This window comes from Urocampus carinirostris, chromosome 3, assembly GCF_059441175.1.
Source record: "Urocampus carinirostris isolate Australia breed hairy pipefish chromosome 3, RoL_Ucar_1.0, whole genome shotgun sequence".
NCBI classification, from domain to species: domain Eukaryota; kingdom Metazoa; phylum Chordata; class Actinopteri; order Syngnathiformes; family Syngnathidae; genus Urocampus; species Urocampus carinirostris.
The window spans coordinates 15,026,219-15,044,703 of record NC_142351.1 but is presented as its reverse complement, the minus strand read 5'-3'; the positions used below and the strand labels follow the sequence as shown (position 1 = coordinate 15,044,703).

The 18,485-nt window shown below is 39.5% G+C and overlaps 1 protein-coding gene across 2 annotated transcripts in view; it reads right to left on the bottom strand.

Annotated features, from left to right (window-relative positions):
* The window catches only part of LOC148368899 (cadherin-4-like), a 452,029-nt gene that overhangs the window by 69,948 nt on the left and 363,596 nt on the right, over positions 1-18,485 (bottom strand). For both annotated transcript variants that reach the window (XM_088330808.1, XM_088330807.1), the window contains exons 9-10: positions 12,849-12,986; positions 4,961-5,146 (exon numbers count right to left, since the gene is read on the bottom strand). In XM_088330808.1, coding sequence (XP_088186934.1) covers positions 4,961-5,146; positions 12,849-12,986 — 324 coding nt within the window. The remainder of the gene's footprint in view (positions 1-4,960; positions 5,147-12,848; positions 12,987-18,485) is intronic.

Sequence of the window (18,485 nt, the reverse complement as noted above, 5' to 3'; positions counted from 1 at the left end):
TTACATTTTGCTGAGTTTCCGGCAATTTAAAATTATTTTTCTCTTTTGAATAAATTGACTCATGTACTATTGCAAAGGTCGTGTGGCCTACAAACGTCGTTTGTTCTTACAATTCTTTCACAAGATATCCATTTCTTTTTATTTCCTGGCATATTTTGTCGAATAATATTAATATTTTTGGGGGCTTATTTAGTCGGTTGCACGATACAGAACTGTACCTAATCACATTTTTTAGTGGAAGTACAATGTTGCCAACAAGATTGACTTGATATAATTGGAAATTATTTGAATGCAACACAAACTTTTTCTTCTTTTTTCAGTGTTTTCTTTCTACTTTTTTTTAACAATTTCTTTAAAAAAATGTCATTGTGTTTATTTTTTCCGAGCTGTAACTTTATTCTTTTTGTTCTCTATTTTATTCCTACTTTTCTGTCTTTTCTTTTTTTCTGACTTTTTTCCCTAAATTTTTCCTTCTTTTTTCTCTTCCTTTTGTTTCTTTTTATCTCAGCTTTTTACTACTTTTTCATTTGGTATTTTTTTTCTTTTTTGTTCTATTCCCTCATTCCTTTAAGTCATTTTGTGCATAATTTTACATAATATTTGGTCATGTTGGGATTAAAGAAGCAAAAACAACCCAAAGAGCCGTTTAGGAAGAAGCCGGTTCTCGACAAACTCTACTCAACTTTGTTCTACTTCGACTCGACTTCAAAATACCGCATTTATAACACAACGTCAGGGGAACCCGTCTATTTTTACCTTCATGCACTGTAACTTTGACTTGAGTCGCTTCTTAATTAGTAATTTTGAGCCCTCATTATTTGTGCGCTGGCTAGATTTTCTTGTGTACTGAGAATGTGCGAGCAGTGCGCAATTGCGCACGCGCGCAGCTTAGAAGGAGCACTGCTCCTGAGTACTTAAAAAAATAATGTAGGCTCTTTCCTAAACACCGGCATTTTAAAAACAAAGTCACGTTCAAAACCGAACATGCACAAGACAGACTCTGGCTTTCTCTTCAGAAAAAATGTGTAAATTCAGGCTGCCAAAAGGAATTTTCCACCAATATCAAAATCCATGCAGATTCAGCCTTTTCAGCCCAATTTAGGTGTATATATTTTTCAATTGAATTCCTTTTAGCTTTCTCAACTATGTCTGAGTTGGACACCACAAGTAGTGTCACACAAAAAATATGCCGATATTGAAAAAATCGTTTTATAAGTGATGAGTTCATTAACCAACTGGTTGTTTGTTTAGGCTATTGTTTCTGTTTTTGGAAATCTAAACAGACTGAGAATGAGGAAGATGCTAGCAAAAGTAATCATCGTGTGATACAGTAAAATAAACATTTGTGAATAAATAACCTTTTAAAGTGACCGCTCTAATCTGATCAAATGAGTAAGACAATAGCAAATCCTACACTTGTTTCAGCTTTTAATGTGTTCTGACTCATTGAGATCTGGATACGACTGGCACACATTCAAGATATTCTGTGATATATGAAGTAAAACCTCACTTGACTATAACAAAGCCTCTTCCTTGTTTCAAGAACATTTTTAAAAAGCATGCCTTTGCATTACTCACCAAACTTGGCAAATTCATTAGCCTATTTATTAACAATGAGGACTTTTTTTTACATTAAATTAATGTATTGTGTTAGATACAACACATTAGATCTCCTCTGTAGGTCAGTACTTTAGATACAGTAATTGACACTTGTGAAGTCTGAGATAAACCAGTAATATTCACCTTACAGTATGAGTCATCTAAGTGGTTGAAATCTGTTGTCAATTATAAATCATCTCACAGTTTCCCAGGGCCAGGCCCAGGGATTTTTCAGCTTTTTCCACTCAAATTATATTAATGAGAATGTTTGATATTCTTAAGTAGAGTGCATCAGAAAAGTATTCACCGCATTACACTTTTTCCACATTTTTGTATGTTATAAAATAGTTTCTGTGGATATTTATTTTTGCACATGTATTCAAATAAAACAAACAAAAAAAAACAACTAATAAATAACATGCCATGAACCTCAAAATTGAGCCTAGGTGCATTCCATTTACTCTGATCATTTTTAAAATGTTTCTAGAGTTTAACTGGGTCAACATATTGTACAATTGGTTTAATTGACAAAATTTGGAAAGGCACACAAAATTCTATATCAGAGCATAGACCATTGAGACAGCATTGGCCTGATAGATGTAGCTTGCAAAGGGACCAGACAAAATTAGGTTGCATTGGAAGTCCCAATGAGCACATGTGTGACGTCCTTCTGGAAGAAAAATGTAAAATTGATTGACTGGGAAAAAATCTGGATGTTACGCAACGGCCACTTGTTGACAAATGCAATGAATTTTGTTAATTCATAGGATTCACACTTTCAATGTACATTTTGTTTCGAAGATACTGAAACTAGCATATTTATTTTGGACCTGCTTTTCGATCAAAAAACGTTGGTGTGAAATCTTTAATTCTATAGCTGAAAAGATTAACAATGTTTTCATATGATTCTGGAATTGTCACGGTTGCCCATGCCACCCAATTGGCCCCGCCCGTTTGGCGCCAGCTGCGGCTCGTTGACTGATTGGCTTCCCTCCTATTTAAGCTCAATGCTCTCACTCACCCTTTGTCAGTCCGTCAACAAACCTCTGCACCCGCAAGACGTGGGTTTTGACTCTGTCCGGTTTCTTGCATGTGTTTCCCGGCCGGTATATTTCCAGTCTATTTTGTCCTGTTTATTATCGATCTCCAGTGTCTGGTAGCGTTTCCGTCTAGTTTGTCCTGTTTCATTTCGATCTCCAGTGTCTGGTATTGTTTCCGTCTTTCTCGTCCTGCCTGTTATCGGACTCCAGTCTCCAGTGCCTGATATCTATCCTCTCTGTCCCGTCCTGTCCGGTATCGACCTCATCTGTCCGACATCTGGTCGTGCAATTGGTATCGAGCTTGTCGGCCTCTGGCTTCCTGTCATTCCACGCCAGACTGCTGCCTTACGTTTTCCGCCCAACGATCGCCGAATCACTGGCATTTGGGTTAATGTGCATGACTGCCCCATTTCCCGTAAACTAAAGCTTGTGTGAGAAACATCTGGGTCCTTATCCTGTTCCGGTTCTTGACAGGAATAAAGTACTACTTGACTCTGAGATATATAAATCAAATCTAAAATATATTTTTTGTTGTATTATCATTATAGCTTGAAAAATGTTAACGTAAAGTCATACAGTATATTTGGTCTATTAAGATTTCCCCCCAAAAGAACACCATTAAACAAATAATATATTTAAAGATTCTGGTAATTTAACCTGTTTCCCCCCTGAGATGTTTAATTATATTTCTTGTTACTTGGAATGTTTTTGCAGTTTAAAATTCTAACATTGCATTGGAACATTTGTATGGAAGTGTACTCAATTAAAAAAATAAACACAAATATATTTTGACACTGAGATATGATGAGGACAAACCAAATCATTTTCAGTTTGACAGTCCCGAATCTTAAAAAGGCTTATCATTTAAATAATATATCTCTATAATAATGATCTACCTCATAAATTAAAGGGCAAAATCCTTTTACCCTAACCACTGCAAAACTATTGAGGAAGAAATCCCCTAATTTCGTCACGTACCAGTAAAGTCTCCCACTCCCTCGAATCCACACATCACTGGATCCCAATTGTGTTCTTGCTTCACTTCACTTCTACCTGCCGATCCTCAATCATCTTTTGCGATTTGCATATCTTAATGACTGCAACATCTTAATGATGCAATCAAGAGCTCATTGTTTGTCTATTTTAGCACATCATCATTTCCACGTTTGTCTATTTCTAACCTTTTGCCCAAACCCTGAAACGTGAATTCCTTCACGTACTCTCCTTAGAGAGCTGAGAAAATGTGACAAGCCACGGTTAAGACCTTGGCCCTTGTTTACCATTGAGAGCAGGTGCCCATGGGATATTATGCATACCTGGTTGAAATCAATTCTCATGTGCGGCTAGCAAGCACATTTGTAAAAATAAAAAGTCTTCTATTTTTTTTTTTTTTAAAGAAGGGTCTCTTCTTATATGGTGACTTTACCTATCACATAGTGTCTGATGTGAACCATTCCACTTCCTGTTCCCTGGGGTGACTCTGTTTACCTTGTGCAGCAGTCTATTTCATGTCATTCCCAAGGGAAGTACTATCTCCTATTTTATGATTTCCTGATAATATCCCAACGGGTCCCTGCAGAAGCTTGCGGCTACTCAGCTGCATGCTGAATTTTACATTAGGGAGTGTGAGGAATGGACAATGAAAGGCACTCATCTAGAGATAATGAAGAAAAGCAAAATGCCACTGTGCACGATTCACTGTCCGGTGGGAATTATATTGAATGCTATTGTTATTTCGTTAGCAATGTAGTCAGACATGACATGTTATTTGCTGAACTTAAACATAAAGCAGTTATTTCTTCAAAATATGTGCAGCTGTTTTTAGACATAACAAAATACGTTGGCAGTACTTGGGATAATGCTTTTTATTTTTTTCCTTGGGGAAAGCGGGGGTAGGGGGGTTGTGTATCGTAAATGGGTTAAACAAACAGAGTGAACCTTCGTCCAATTGACTGAACACAGGAACAAGACAAATCATTCTTGTTTCTGTCGTTCACTACAGCAGGTATCCCATTATAAGCGTATAAAACTGCTGCCTCTGTAATTGGGAAATCAATACCTTATTGCTACAGTGGTCTCGCCAGCCCTTGTGTAAATGTGTGAGTGTGGGAGTTTCTGTAAAGGACTTTCAATCCTTTATTTTAAACAAGAAGGGTCATTCCAAAGGCAAGACTGCAGCCTTTCCCATGTAAGGGCACTGTGTTTGATGACTATTGTTTGGACATGATATCACATGAGATCTGACATTTAAAGCGAGATAAGACATAACAATGTGATGATAACCTCTACAGGCAGAAACCTTACAAAAGTGTTTGGCTTACCTTCAACACTGTTACCATGCCATCATTGGTGACTGGGTCAGTGCGAATGGTGAAATGTCCAGATGGATCGCCACTGATGATCCTGTAAATGGCATTCCAGTTGGGGGAATGCGGTTGGTCAGCATCAATCACCGTCAGGTTAGCTACCGCAACGTCCACTCTGTTCTCAGGCACCTCACCAGAAAACTGCAGATATTAGAAGGAAAAAATGTTACCTTGAAAAATGTTTCTGCAAGATCAATTTATTTTGAAAAATGTCCTTCTGGGATATATTGAGCTGTTGAAGTGTGGCAATTTGTTCAAAACATTTCTGTGTTCCAATTCGCTTAAGTGAGGCGGTCGTCCTTCTGGATTTTCAGGCGTAAAACGCTTAATGATCCAGCCTCTGCAACTGCTGCAGTGCAAACAAGCAGTAAACACAATTGCACACCTGAAACGAACACGCACACGCTAACACAGAAATACTGTTTGAAAGTTTTCTACACTCCTTGCCCTCATTCATGCAAATTAATATCCAATTCCCCCAGTCAGAAAAGAGAGTGAATAAAGCCAAAAGGAGCCATGGTTGGAGGAGGGTAAAACATCTGTATGAGCGTAAAAGAGAGACTTTTAGTTGTCCCCTTGCTGTGCCAACATGTGCTACGTCCCGATAAGCCTGATGCAGAGTGAGCTGCTGTCTGTCAGACGTCAGCAACGGCAGGGATTGACCAAAGTCGCGGCAAGCTCACCGGATAAAGCTGAACCAGAGGTCCCACCCACACGAGTGAACCTAAAAACTCGGAAGCAATCGTGTATGGTCGGAGGCTGATTACGTACTTGAGTTGACTCATTCGGACTTGATGGGCGTGAAGCATCCTCGTGTCACCTTGGGTAACAGACATGGTTGAAGCCAGTGAGCTGCTTATGTGAGCGTTTGATATCAAAGCCCCAGACCGAAAACTCCAAAGGGTTGTAATACACGCCACAACCTTTGCATTAACCTCCAACCAGCTGACAGCTGTGGCTGGATTAGCGGCCTTAGTTTGGAAAGGTGCTCAGATACCTGGTGACATACTTAAGTCATCACGCAGGTCCGGTTGTCCGTGCGCACCGTCGGGTGAAAACGGGGACGGTTGCGAGAGATCCAATTTGTTAACATGAGTAACATGAGTCATAGACCCTTGAGGGCCGTTTTGGTGAAATAAAATTTCCTGATTTGTTGTTCAAGCTTAAGAAAACATTCAGCACCCACATGGAACCACCTAACTGCAAATAATCTTAAATGAATTAACAATATGTGGGGAATGGATTGTTCATTCGTCTAAAAAAATGGTCTGTCGAGAACTACCGTAAATTCCGGACTATAAGCTGCTACTTTTTTCCCTAACGTTGAACCCTGCGGCTTATTCAGTGATGCGGCCAATTTGTGTACTTTTTCTAATGGCCGCCATCGGTGCTCGATTACAAAAGGTGGAATATATGCGCCGAAGAAGACTGCAACTTCTTGGCTTGTGCACAAATTAAATTAGTGTTAACATACCCTCATCATGCAAAATGAAAAAAAGAAAGGCACATTAAAAAATCCACCATCACCAACGGGTTCCGAAAAGCCGGGCTGCTGCGTGATGGAGAGGAGGGCACAGAGTGATAAGTGAATGGGAGCGTGAGACGACGTCTATATGACAAAGTTTCTGTCCGACACTGTGGAAGACGACTTTGATGGCTTCAGTTCTAAGGAGGAAGATGAGGACGGTTTACCGTGATTTTTAAAAGTACGGTATGTTTTTTTTAACAGACCCGTTTCCTTTTTGCGAACGTGTTGCTAGCGTGTTGCTACCATTAACTGCCCTGTCAGGCACCGTTTGGGATGAAAGTTATATCATTATTATTAAAGCTTTGAAAACTCTCTCGGTGTACCGTCTTTCTTTGTAAATATGTGTAACCATGTATAATATGTATTTGCAGCTGTATATTTTTGTAATGTATTTATTTTAGAGACTTATTCTGATATGTTTTGCACGGGCGAATCAAAAAAGAAGGGGCGAAAAAAACAGGGGCTGACGGGAAGTGGAGTAAAGGTGAGATGGAAATACATTTTTTTCCTTCAATTACTATCAACGGGTCCTGGACTCTGCAGGTCTGCACCAAACGTTAGTATCATTTTCCGTTCATTTTGCTGGCTGTGATTTTTGGACTGTGTACTTTGATGAAGGACATTCAGTTTCAACCGCGGGACTTAAAGTCGGGTTTGGGTTAATTTTGTGTTTGTGTTACATTTTTGAATATGGGCGCATGCGGCTTATATACAGGTGCGGCTTGAGTAAGTACAAAATCGGTTTTCCTCTTAAAATGTGGTGGGTGGGGCTTATAATCAGATGCGCTCTATAGTCTGGAATTTACGGTAATTCACAAAATTGGTCAAGATTAGAGAAAGATTGTTAAACATGGCTGCATTAAATGCATACAACTACTCATCCCGTAAAATAAAGGCTTGTAAAAGAACGTCACGCGATTGCGTCCTGATCCTGTTCTAGTTCCTGACAAATATTTTCTATGTGTTTCCTATGACAGACTGGCAACCGCCTAATTTCTAAATATAGCAAAGATAGGCATTAGCACAACCCTAATCGTCTTGATTATAAATGGATGGATAAATGGATGATTCGATGATTATAACAGTGATTTCCAAAACGGTTAATGAGATGGGATCATAAGGAATCATTCCCACACAGTTTTGCTAAAACAATATGTCATTGTTGAATATTGTATCCCATCCCACAAATTGACAGTGCGTACAATGGTTGGCGAAATTACATGAAGTGTGCGTTTACTGTGTTTGCTGACAAACACACACACACAATGAATATTTGTGAATACATTGAGGTCATCATTATTTTAGGATTCATACTTTACTTTGTGCTAGTTAAGAAGCATTGGGTGTCGTTTTCAAATGAGGAATGCTGTCCTAGCTTTTCGAAGGTTGGGAATGGATGCTTTACAAGACCAGCGGCGATCATAGCAAATGCAAAATCTTTGCATAATGTTGCACCTTCTCAACCAAATGACTTTTATGCAAACCCACCGTCCAAAAAGGATGATTTATGTTTCAATTGGGAGACATTGCTCTGCTCACTAACCTCCCCTAAAATTTATCATCAATAACCACAATAGCAAAAACCTGGCTTTTTGGCAATGATGGAAAAGCGCTTAAACTAAAAATGAGAGCGTGCTAATCGTTTACTGGTTAGTAACCTTCATATTGTATGCCGCCGTTAAAGCTAAGAGACCTTATATGGAGGGATAGGATCGTGTCCAGACCTGGGCGTCTAATTTACAACTGCTCATGATTTTACTTTATCACCATTCCTGAAAAAAGCTCTTTTAGATGGATGATTCCATCACGTCTCCTCAGAACATCTTTTGTCTTGCCGTCAACATCACAGTGGTCCACTCTTTACCTCCCAATTTATCATGTTCTTAATGCATGTTTTGACAGCATGTCTTTTTGTCTGACAAATGCTAAATCACATTAACTGTTAGAGCTGGTGTCGGGAACATTTTTGAGCTAAACAAACATGAAAGCAAAATATTTTGAAGTTTGAGAAAGCCAAACCATTTATTTTAGGACAAACATCAACAAAACTGCCAAACCCACTCTCCAAACAAAAGGTAATTCTTCCGCGCATTCTATTTCACAGTGTGATGTTTGATTTATGAAATTATAATAATTCCAGAGCCTGTGTACCATATTAATACATATACAACTTAAAATGTATATCCAGAGAAAATTCACTATACTATCTGAGGAGCAAAATGATTAAGGACGATATATACCATTTTATATCATGAATGATACGATGTCACTCAAGAATTTTTCTGTAAAAATGACACAAAATACTACAGACGAGAATTATACGGATGTATTTTGGGGAGTGTGACATGTGTGCAGCGATCTGCTCACCCAATTGAATTGCTCTGGGTGCATGGGTGGCGTTTTCGGGTGTTTAAAGTTTGTTCTGTGGGTTTTTAACATAAAGTGTCTCAACAGTGAACCTTCATTTTTTAATGGGCTTCCATTTAAACAGGAGACGCTTTAAACACTGAAAACTCTAATTAAGACTGTGCCATACATACTCTGGACTGAACCATTTAATGCAAGAGAGGCTTGGACTTTTATACAGACACTCCTCTACTTACGACCATTGGATTTACGGTAGATATTGACTTTTTTTTCAGGATGTCGAAAAATATCCGGACATTGCTGTGAGTTAGATTTTGTAGTGTGTGCACCTTTTTACGAGTACAGGTCAGTACTGTATTGCATCTTTCCGCCGCTACCGGCGTGTGGCACTGTGAGAGGTCACCCAGCATAACATCCCGACAAAGAATTCCGCTTCCTCTTCCTAGTTAATGTGTAAACATTCTATACTGTATCTCCAGCGCGCTAAGAAATTTGACATTTGTATTGTTTAATATCTGTGCATCCATCTAATATGGTTGGTGTAAAGTGTAAAGAAGAGGCAAACTGTTTCATTTGAAATGAAAATGGAATATGGAAGCTTGATGCTGTTGGGAAATTGGTTGGATCGCTTTATTTAGGCCACCCAGGAGGAATCCGCCTAACTGTATCTGTCTTTCTAGAGCCTATTAATTTATGACATGTTTATTTTTTAGCACAAAACTATACAGGTAACGTATACAAGCCTTAAACATACTTATGTAAACCTTAAACATACATTCCATAAAAAATATAGCACTGAAGAAACTTTTGAACAAATTCAACTTCTCGTTCATAAGTCGGGCAGCGTCTGTACACTAAAATTGGAATGATAAAGAAGATTAGCATGGACCATATTTGATCTCCGAGCCAGATGTTATCATGATATTAGTCATATCTGGCTCGGGATCCATAGGTTCCAGAACCTTGTGTTTAAAAAGGCCCTGAGGGTAAATGTGAATGCTAACTCCTTATTGACCACCTCAAAAAACTGTTTAATATTGCCAGGCTCAACGCTTCATTAGACTGACAGGCTCAATTGCACACTTCTCTGCAGGAGCTTCCTCATGCCTCTAGCGCATCATTGGGCCGCTTTTGATGCAACACTTGTAACCTTCAGCTAAAATCAACATATGCAATGAACTTTACTTTGTAGCTTTCAAATGGACACACAGAAGCAGCACTCAAAAAAATGATTATGGCACAAAAACAGACAGGATGATACAGTAAAACAGACTTAATAAGACGTATGGTCCCGCCCATTATTCATAATTGATGGTGTCCCTGAACTGACTCCCATCAAACACCTATCTGAAACCGATAAGATGTGTTGCATCATAACACGGACTTTACATTTCCAATTTTCTTTTTTACTATTATTGACCTTGTCTAATGCAATCATCATTCTAAATATCGCTATTATGACAACAAGCATTAACCATTTTTATGGCTCCAGGTTTATGGTTATGAAAATCAATGATATGGATTAGTCATTTCCTGTACGTGTCCGTGTGGGTTTTCCTCCAGGGAATGAGGAAGTAGCATTTTGTTACACTTGTTATAGAACCGTAACTTTCCTCATTCTTTTCTCATTAACATTCTTCTGCAGTGGCTACATTTTATGGTGAGTAATCACAGAGGAAAAGAAAAGCATTTTTTACATATGACAATTTTGTACTATTGATTAAAAGAATAACATTATCCCTTAAATAAGTAAAACTGTTTCAATAATATCTATCTATCTATTTACCCTGGTCATATCCCTCAAGAGGGGTGACCGACAGCAAGACAAACACACAAAAACAAAAACAATAAAAAAAGGGAAAAAGTAGCAAAAAACCACACACACATTTTTTGGACCATAGCCAACCCAAATGGCCAAACACCCAAACAAGTTAAGCACCCTTACACCCAAGTTGGCCATGCTTTCGTCCCTCCGGATAAAAAGGGACACAAGAAAGCGGCCATGTCACTCAGGTCAAGGTGACACCAACACACTCTTCTGTTCAACAGCAGGGCCTGACAGCTTTCACTGGTTTACCCCTGCCGCATCATACAGGTGCCCTGCCCATCCCTTAGAATGCGTCTAAACATCCCACTATCCTTTTACAACACCTCTCCACTCAATCCTATGACCAACAACAGCTCTAGCTTCCACTATATTTAGACTTCTTTCCTGCAGTGCACACATAACACCATCCAGCAGATACAGAATAGGAGTATATACAACAAAAAAATGGAGAATTCTGAATTGTGTCTCCAACAAGCTTGGCTCCCAGTTAACAGAGTTAACACAAGGTGACTTGACGCGCCTCTGAACTTCATCATTTTTCAGAAAATGACAAATTTCAGCTCTATAAAGGTATTTTTTCCAGTGTTTGTTCTCTGATGTGAAAAATAAATACAATGAACGGGAACATTCTGTTTAAGGATTAATAGTGTAGCTTGTACACCCTGAAAGTGATTATAGATGCCAGTAAACTGACAAAAATAAATAAATTTAACAAGACGAAGGGATGTCTAGCACCACCTAGTGTCTTTATGTGCATGCCACAGTTCTTTTCGCCATCTGCTTGGTGTTGGATTACATTCAATTTCATTTATCGGTCCCTCTAGGGCACAGGTGTCAAACAGGCGGCCAGCGGGCCAGATCAGGCCTGCTAGGGGATTGAATCCGGGCCGCGAGACAACACTCAGAGAAGCGCAAGAGAAAAACAAGCTGCAGGTAGAAATATGTCTACTTGATGTTGCCAAAGCCAGATGCCTCGAACAAAGACACTGTACTTGTATTTCTTTCTCTCTCTCTGTCCCTCTCCCCCCCCCCTTTTCTCCCACTCTCTGTCTCTCTCTGTTTTCACTCTCTGTATCTCTTTTTCTCTTCCTTTGTTGCTCGTTGTCTCTTTCTCTCTCTGTCTCATTTAACTCTAACTTCCTTTTTTCCTTTTCTCTCTTTTCTCTTTCTCTCTTCCTACCCTTTGCACTTTCTTTTCTCTTTTCTTTCCTTCTGTCTTTTTATTTCTCTTTGGATTTCATTCTTCCTCTCCCTTTCTTTTCCCCCTCTCTCACGACTTTTTATCTCTCTTGTTTCTCACGCTCTCTCCCTCTCTTTCTTTTTCTTTCTTTGTCCCACCCTCTCTCCTTTTCCCTCCCTCTTTCTCTTATTTCTTTATCTCTCTTTTTCTTTCTCTTTAATCTAGTCCGGCCCCCGACAGAATGCTTGTTCTATCGTGTGGCCCCCGAGTTAAAATGAGTTTGATACCCCTGCTCTAGGAGAATTTACTTCAACTGACTGCATCGGGGAAAATTAATGAATCTACAATACAGTACATAAAAAAGGCAATCATTCATGACAGTGGGGCAATGAGGGCAGAATGATTAGATGGATCTGCAAGGCCTGTTATTTAGTAGGGCAATGGCAGAGGTGATCAGGCTTTTCCCGTGGCAGACCCTTCTAAATCTCATTGTCCTGTATCGGAAGGTAGCACAATATAGTATTGGTGTAGTGTGTAAGTGATATCCTGGAGTTTTGTGATTACCAGTCGGATGATGGAGCTGTTTTTTAAGTCTGAGAGGTTGGATGTGGGTACGCTGATTATTTTAGATGCTGTGTAAGTGATACGTATGAGTTTGGTCCGGCTGGTGATACATAGCAGAGTGGAAGAACATGTGCAGCAATACAAAAGAATGAATTGAACCATGCTTTGGTACAGTAGTCAACATTTTACCTATTGTACGTCCCAATTCTACTTCTCAAAAAAAAAAGAAAAAAACACTCGGAAATGAATGCCAGTGCAGTGCTTTTCAGAAATAATTTTGTCATGAACATTTCCTAGCAGTCTGCTGCTGGGTTTATACCATGTAACACTCAAGGACTGTTTACTGTTTTCAAACACTGTGTTTGTAAAAACTCACCGTTCTGGAGGTCAGCATGGGTGGGTTGTCGTTTATGTCGGTGACAGTGATGATGGCGGTCGCTGTGTTGGAAAGACCGAAATTCAGGTTGCCCTCCATGTCTGTGGCTTGAACAATAATTGTATATTGGGATACTTTCTGTGAAGGCAAGACAAAAGGAGAAAGTTTAAATATATCTTATCTAACAATCTATCCACCCTGGTCATACCCCTCACGAGGGGTGACCGACAGTGAGACAAACACAAAACAAAAATTTAAAAAAGGAAAAAAGTAGCAAAAAACACACACTAAAATTTTTTGACCATGGCCAACCCAAATGCTCAAACACCCAAACAAGTTAAGCACCTCGGCACCCAAGTTGGTCATGCTTTCGCCCCTCCAGATGAAATGGGACACCAGAAAGCGGCCATGTCACTCGGGTCAGGGTGACACAACACACTCTTCTGTTCAACAGCAGGGCCCAACAACTTTCACTGGTTTACCCCTGCCGCATCATACAGGTGCCCTGCCCATCCTTTAGAATGTGTTTAAACATCCCACTATCCTTTAACAACACCTCTCCACTCATTCCTATCACAAACAACAGCTCTAGCTTCCACTACATTCAGGCCTCTTTCCTGCAGTGCACTCATAACACCATCTATCCACATCAATCGCAGCCTTCCTCTTGGTTTCTTTCCTTTTACCTCTGCTTGGTTCAATTCTAATCTCATATTTCATTTCTGAAGCTTCATAACATTTCCACTACATCTTACACTACTTTTATGTTGCAATGGTGACAGGGAATGTGGGGTCCACTAACATGGTCCTTTTAGGTCTTAATTATTAAGTCAGTGGTGTAAAACAAATTCTACCTCAGTAAGGCACACGGTAGGAAAAAAATTGCAGGTCGTTGTTTAGCATGATGCAGCTAATTTTTTCTGTTGTACTTCTCTAAACATTCTCACCTGCTGAATTAAATCCTTTGGTGGACCTGATTTGGCCTGCATATATGCTGCGGAAACCATAACAAGTACCGATATCGCATTACATCCTTTGAAAAATCAATATTTCCATTTGACAAAAAACGTTTACTCCACCCAGTGATGGTGTGATTCATGAAGGACAGAAAACCCAAAATGAATGAGTTTTGGCCAGGGTTATTTTTGCCAGATTTTTGACATCCATGTTCTAAGTGAAACAATTATGTTTTGAGCAAAGTCCATGCCCTGGCTAGACACACAATAAAAATACAGTGGGACCTCGCTACTTCGCGCTTCGACGTTTGCGGGTTCAGAGCTTCGCGGCCTGTAATAGCTGGCCCATTCACTACAGTATGCCACGTATATCTCGTACGTATACTGTACAGCACAATGCAGTACGCTTCTCGCCATTACTGTAGCCTTTGTCTTTTAAAATTTTGTGAAGTCCTCGTGATGGCTCCTAAACACTCTTCATTCCCTGGTGCAACTTGTGAACCGGAGAAAAAGCGAAAGATGCTAACACTTACCGAAAAAGTGATTTTATTGGACAAATTGAAAGCAGGAAATAGCCACGCTAGCTAGCCCGACAATATCCATTACGCCACCTCCTGCAGTTTCTCCTGCATCGTCTGCGCCGTCATCCGAGGAGCAGTAAAGCTCTTCCTGCCCCTGTGCAGTCATTCATCGTTATTACCTCATCATACTGCACAGGTCTTTTTATCAACTACGCGTAAAATAACTTGTAATAGGTAAGTTAAATTTTGTTTTATTGTTTGATTGTTTAACAAGAATTTATCTCTCTAACCGTATTCCATAAGGTGAACTGTATTGTACTGTATACAGGGTGGGTGTACTGCAAAGTTTTTTTTTTTTCTGAAGGTGCGCCGCTACTTTGCAGATTTTCCCTTTTTTCGGGTGGTTTTGGTCCCCATTAACTTTTTTTTAAGGTACGCCGCTACTTCGTGGATTTTCACTCATTGCGGGTGATTTTGGTCCCCATTAACCGCGATAACCGAGGTCCCACTGTACTGCTGCAGATATGACATGTCATCCGGTTTCTTGACGTAGCGCTGCTCAATCGGATTACATGGGTAATCTGGCAGCGCAACTGTCAAAAGACCCCAAAATTGTGAGGTGTGTTTTATTTTCCTATCTTAGAGTGGATACGTGAACAACTCAGATTTCTTCCATTCTTTTTATCCGATCAAAGTACAAGTTGTTCTCACTGAAAATACAGAATTCCAGCTCGGTGGCCTTGGGTCTCGCCCCGAGACTGGGAGGTTGTGGTTCAAGCCTCGGCCGAGTCATACCTAAGACTTAAACATTGGTAGCCGTTGCCTCCCTGCTTGGCGTTCAGCATTAGGCGTTGGAATTGGGGGTTTTGGTCACCTAATGACTCCCAACACCTCAGTTGGGTTGAGCGTGGGGGCTGGGAATCCCCTCCTCTGTATCAATCTCCCAAAAAAGAGTCAGAAATGACTCTAGCCACCTCCCACTAGGGGGATATGGCTGTGGTATATATAATATATTTTTATTCGATCAAAGTACAAGTTGTTCTCACTGAAAATACAGAATACTAAACTCTACCTTAGATTGCATAGTCATCTGACAGTAATATTATCAAAACATCTGCAAAACGCAGCACCATTGATGGACAGATGTGTAGATGTCAATGCATCAGACGGAGATTAATAGACTATCTGAAGAGCGATGGAATTAGGGATGATAAATGCGATTTTGTATCATAAATGACGCAATGTCACTTAAATGAAAAATGCCGCTGCTGTAATTTAATGTGTGAGCGTATTTGTGAGCCACCCAACCTTTCTTCATCTACCCAGGCCTTCCTCCCCTCTTCTTCCTTTCCTCCTTTTCCCGCAGCTCAGTTAATGGGAAAGATGGAACCTCACAGCCAGATGGATAATGTGTCACTAAGATTCCAAATTACATCTCCAGCGTCTCTCTCTAACCTGTTAATTACGGAGTAAATATTCCAATTAGGCCATGATGCAACATTCGGAGGGTTGGACAGCCTTTTTCGGGATCTACTCTTGATGCTAGAGTCGGGCTTCAGAACTTCACGCGTGCATCCTCCTCATTACCTCATATGCAGACTGTTTGCAAACGTGCAAATAGCCAACGAAACGTCTGCTTCTCTTCTGTACGTTTGTTTAGAGAAGGTGTAGGCTTGATTGTCCTATCAGCCAGCACATGGCATGTACGCCGCACTCTCGCTAATTAGACAAGAGCGTTATAATGTAGAGCTCCTCTGAACCTCTCAGCGTAGCGCCAAAACTGCAGCAACCTCAGCAATCTCTGTAGGACTGCGTTCTATTACTGTCAACCCGTCTTGAAAGGTCCACGGCAGACCAACAGAGACCTTTAGATGAGATTCAGTGTGGGAGTTTGGAAAGAAGAAAAAAGACATCTCAGAAGGAAAGAACACAGTAGTAGAGGGGAAGAAGCAGTCAGGGACACAGCAGAGGTGCAGGAAATGGGGATTACCAAAAATAGAAAACTTTTTTCTTTTATTTATTCTGTTTTGTTTGTTTCTTTTGTTTCGTTTTTTTTTTTCTTGAGTCTAACAGCCACAATATGGATAAAGGGGACAAGCAAGTACAGAAAGTTTCAAAGTTTGAAAGGGCCAAAATACTGCAGACCAATAACATTGTGCTTGTTTAGGAACTTTTCCCCACAGGAGGTTATGAGAAGTCTCTCGGAGGAAAACAATAAATAACAGTAATCCCTTGCTGTATCAAGGTTTACTTTTTTGCAGTTTTGCTACTTAGTGGATTTCCATTGGGCATTGTGTTCTGCATTCTGATTGGCTGAACAGTCGTCTTGCCCTTACTCCACCCGTGTCTGCAGGCATGTCAGTGACAATATTGTCTGAGTTTTATGTGAAAATACGTAAAACAGTTTGACGAACCTACATCACGTATGCGTAAATCTTTTTCAATCTAAGGTTTCTCTAAAAGCCATCGTGTCAACAAAACGCTCTGTACCGACGAAAGCACCAGAATCCAGAGAAGGATGCTTTGTCGCCTACAAAGTTGTTCTTCTCGACCTGCTAAACGTGCTCTGGAGCTGCATGCGGCTCTTTGGCGCTACCTAGTGGCTCCCTGGTGATTTAAAAAAAAAAAAAAGGGAAGCATATGGTTTCTGTAGGACAAACATGACATAATCTTAACATTTTCCGATGAATAAAAATAGATGCAGTATCTGTTTCCCTCTTTATAAGGCCTATTTAAGGGTTTTAATTTCTTGCATCTCCAGACATATATTTTGGTCCAATATGGCTCTTACAACATTTTAAGTTGCTGACCTCTGATTTAATGAAGTTTTGCAGAGCGTCGACATGATGGCGGCAAAGTATCATCTAAAATATAACTGTCCTGTTAAATTTGATCTTACAAAAGTTATTGGTTAAAAAAATGAAGTTTATAAAGTAAATTACTTTTATTTGTTATAGAAATACTTGATCCTTGTTGGTTTAAGTGTATATGGGTGTTTTTAATAAAATAATATATAAATAAAGGTTTTTAGTTTGCGGGTTTTGACTATCCACCTTTGTGGAATGTAACCCCATGAAAATGAGGAAAGACTGTATCGGGAAAAATACATCTTGAACAGCAGGCTTTACCAACCCTTTTTAAGTTGAGAACTACTTGATTTAATTGACTAAATAGCGCATCAAGCTTGCAGTTTGAAATGCATTTTTAAATCAAGCTGTTATTAATATGTTATTATGTTATTACCAGGTCCTAGATATTTGAGGTGTAGTTGAAATAGTCTCCGTCACTTATCAAAACATCATGCCAATTAGATATCTAATCTTATAGAAAATGACAATGACCCATCACTGATGAGCTATTTTCAGAACAAGTACGCGAGCTCCTCAGGGGTTCTTTAGAGGGTTAAGATATTATGCATTTATATGTAAACATACACCTGTTAAAAGGTGTGTATTATTTAGCGCCTCTAGTTCTAGTTCTAGTTCATCCACTTTGTTCATTAAAAAGTACAGTATATAGATTTAAATAATAGGGAAAATACACAAACTATTATAATATAAAATTGCCTTTTTTAAACTACCGGTAGGTTGAAGAATTTTCATTTACTTTACACAACATCTAGAGTGAGCTGACATAATTGTTCGCCATCTTGCTTCTACGGGAACACGAACCCTTGTGAACGATTGCAACGGTCCTTTAAAATTATGTTAAAAATTTGGAAAACTAAATGAACAGGGGCACACTATTTCATGGAAACTTTTAGGGTCAATAGAATTACTTTAATTGTAGTCAGGGCCATCCGGAGAAGACCGGACAAATTGGAACCGCGTGAAAATGCATGCTCAGTCACTTCTACATTCATTCATTTTCTTTTTTAACCTTACACAGGATAACGAAACAGTGAAGACTATTGAGTTAAAAAAAAGAATAGTTTGCAGAGGTCAAGCTCATTAAAGAGCTGTATTAAGTAATGGGGTTTTCTCATTTACTCAAGGATTTGTACAATGTGGGAGAAACACAACAAATGGTAGGAGTTTACCGCACATATTCTGTGGCGCTTTATTCCCAGTTGTCTTTTGACTTTAAAGGATTTCTGTTACCAATTATGCTCACTTTCTGTTCTACAGCAATAGTCCCCAAACCATCTTAACTCATTCAAT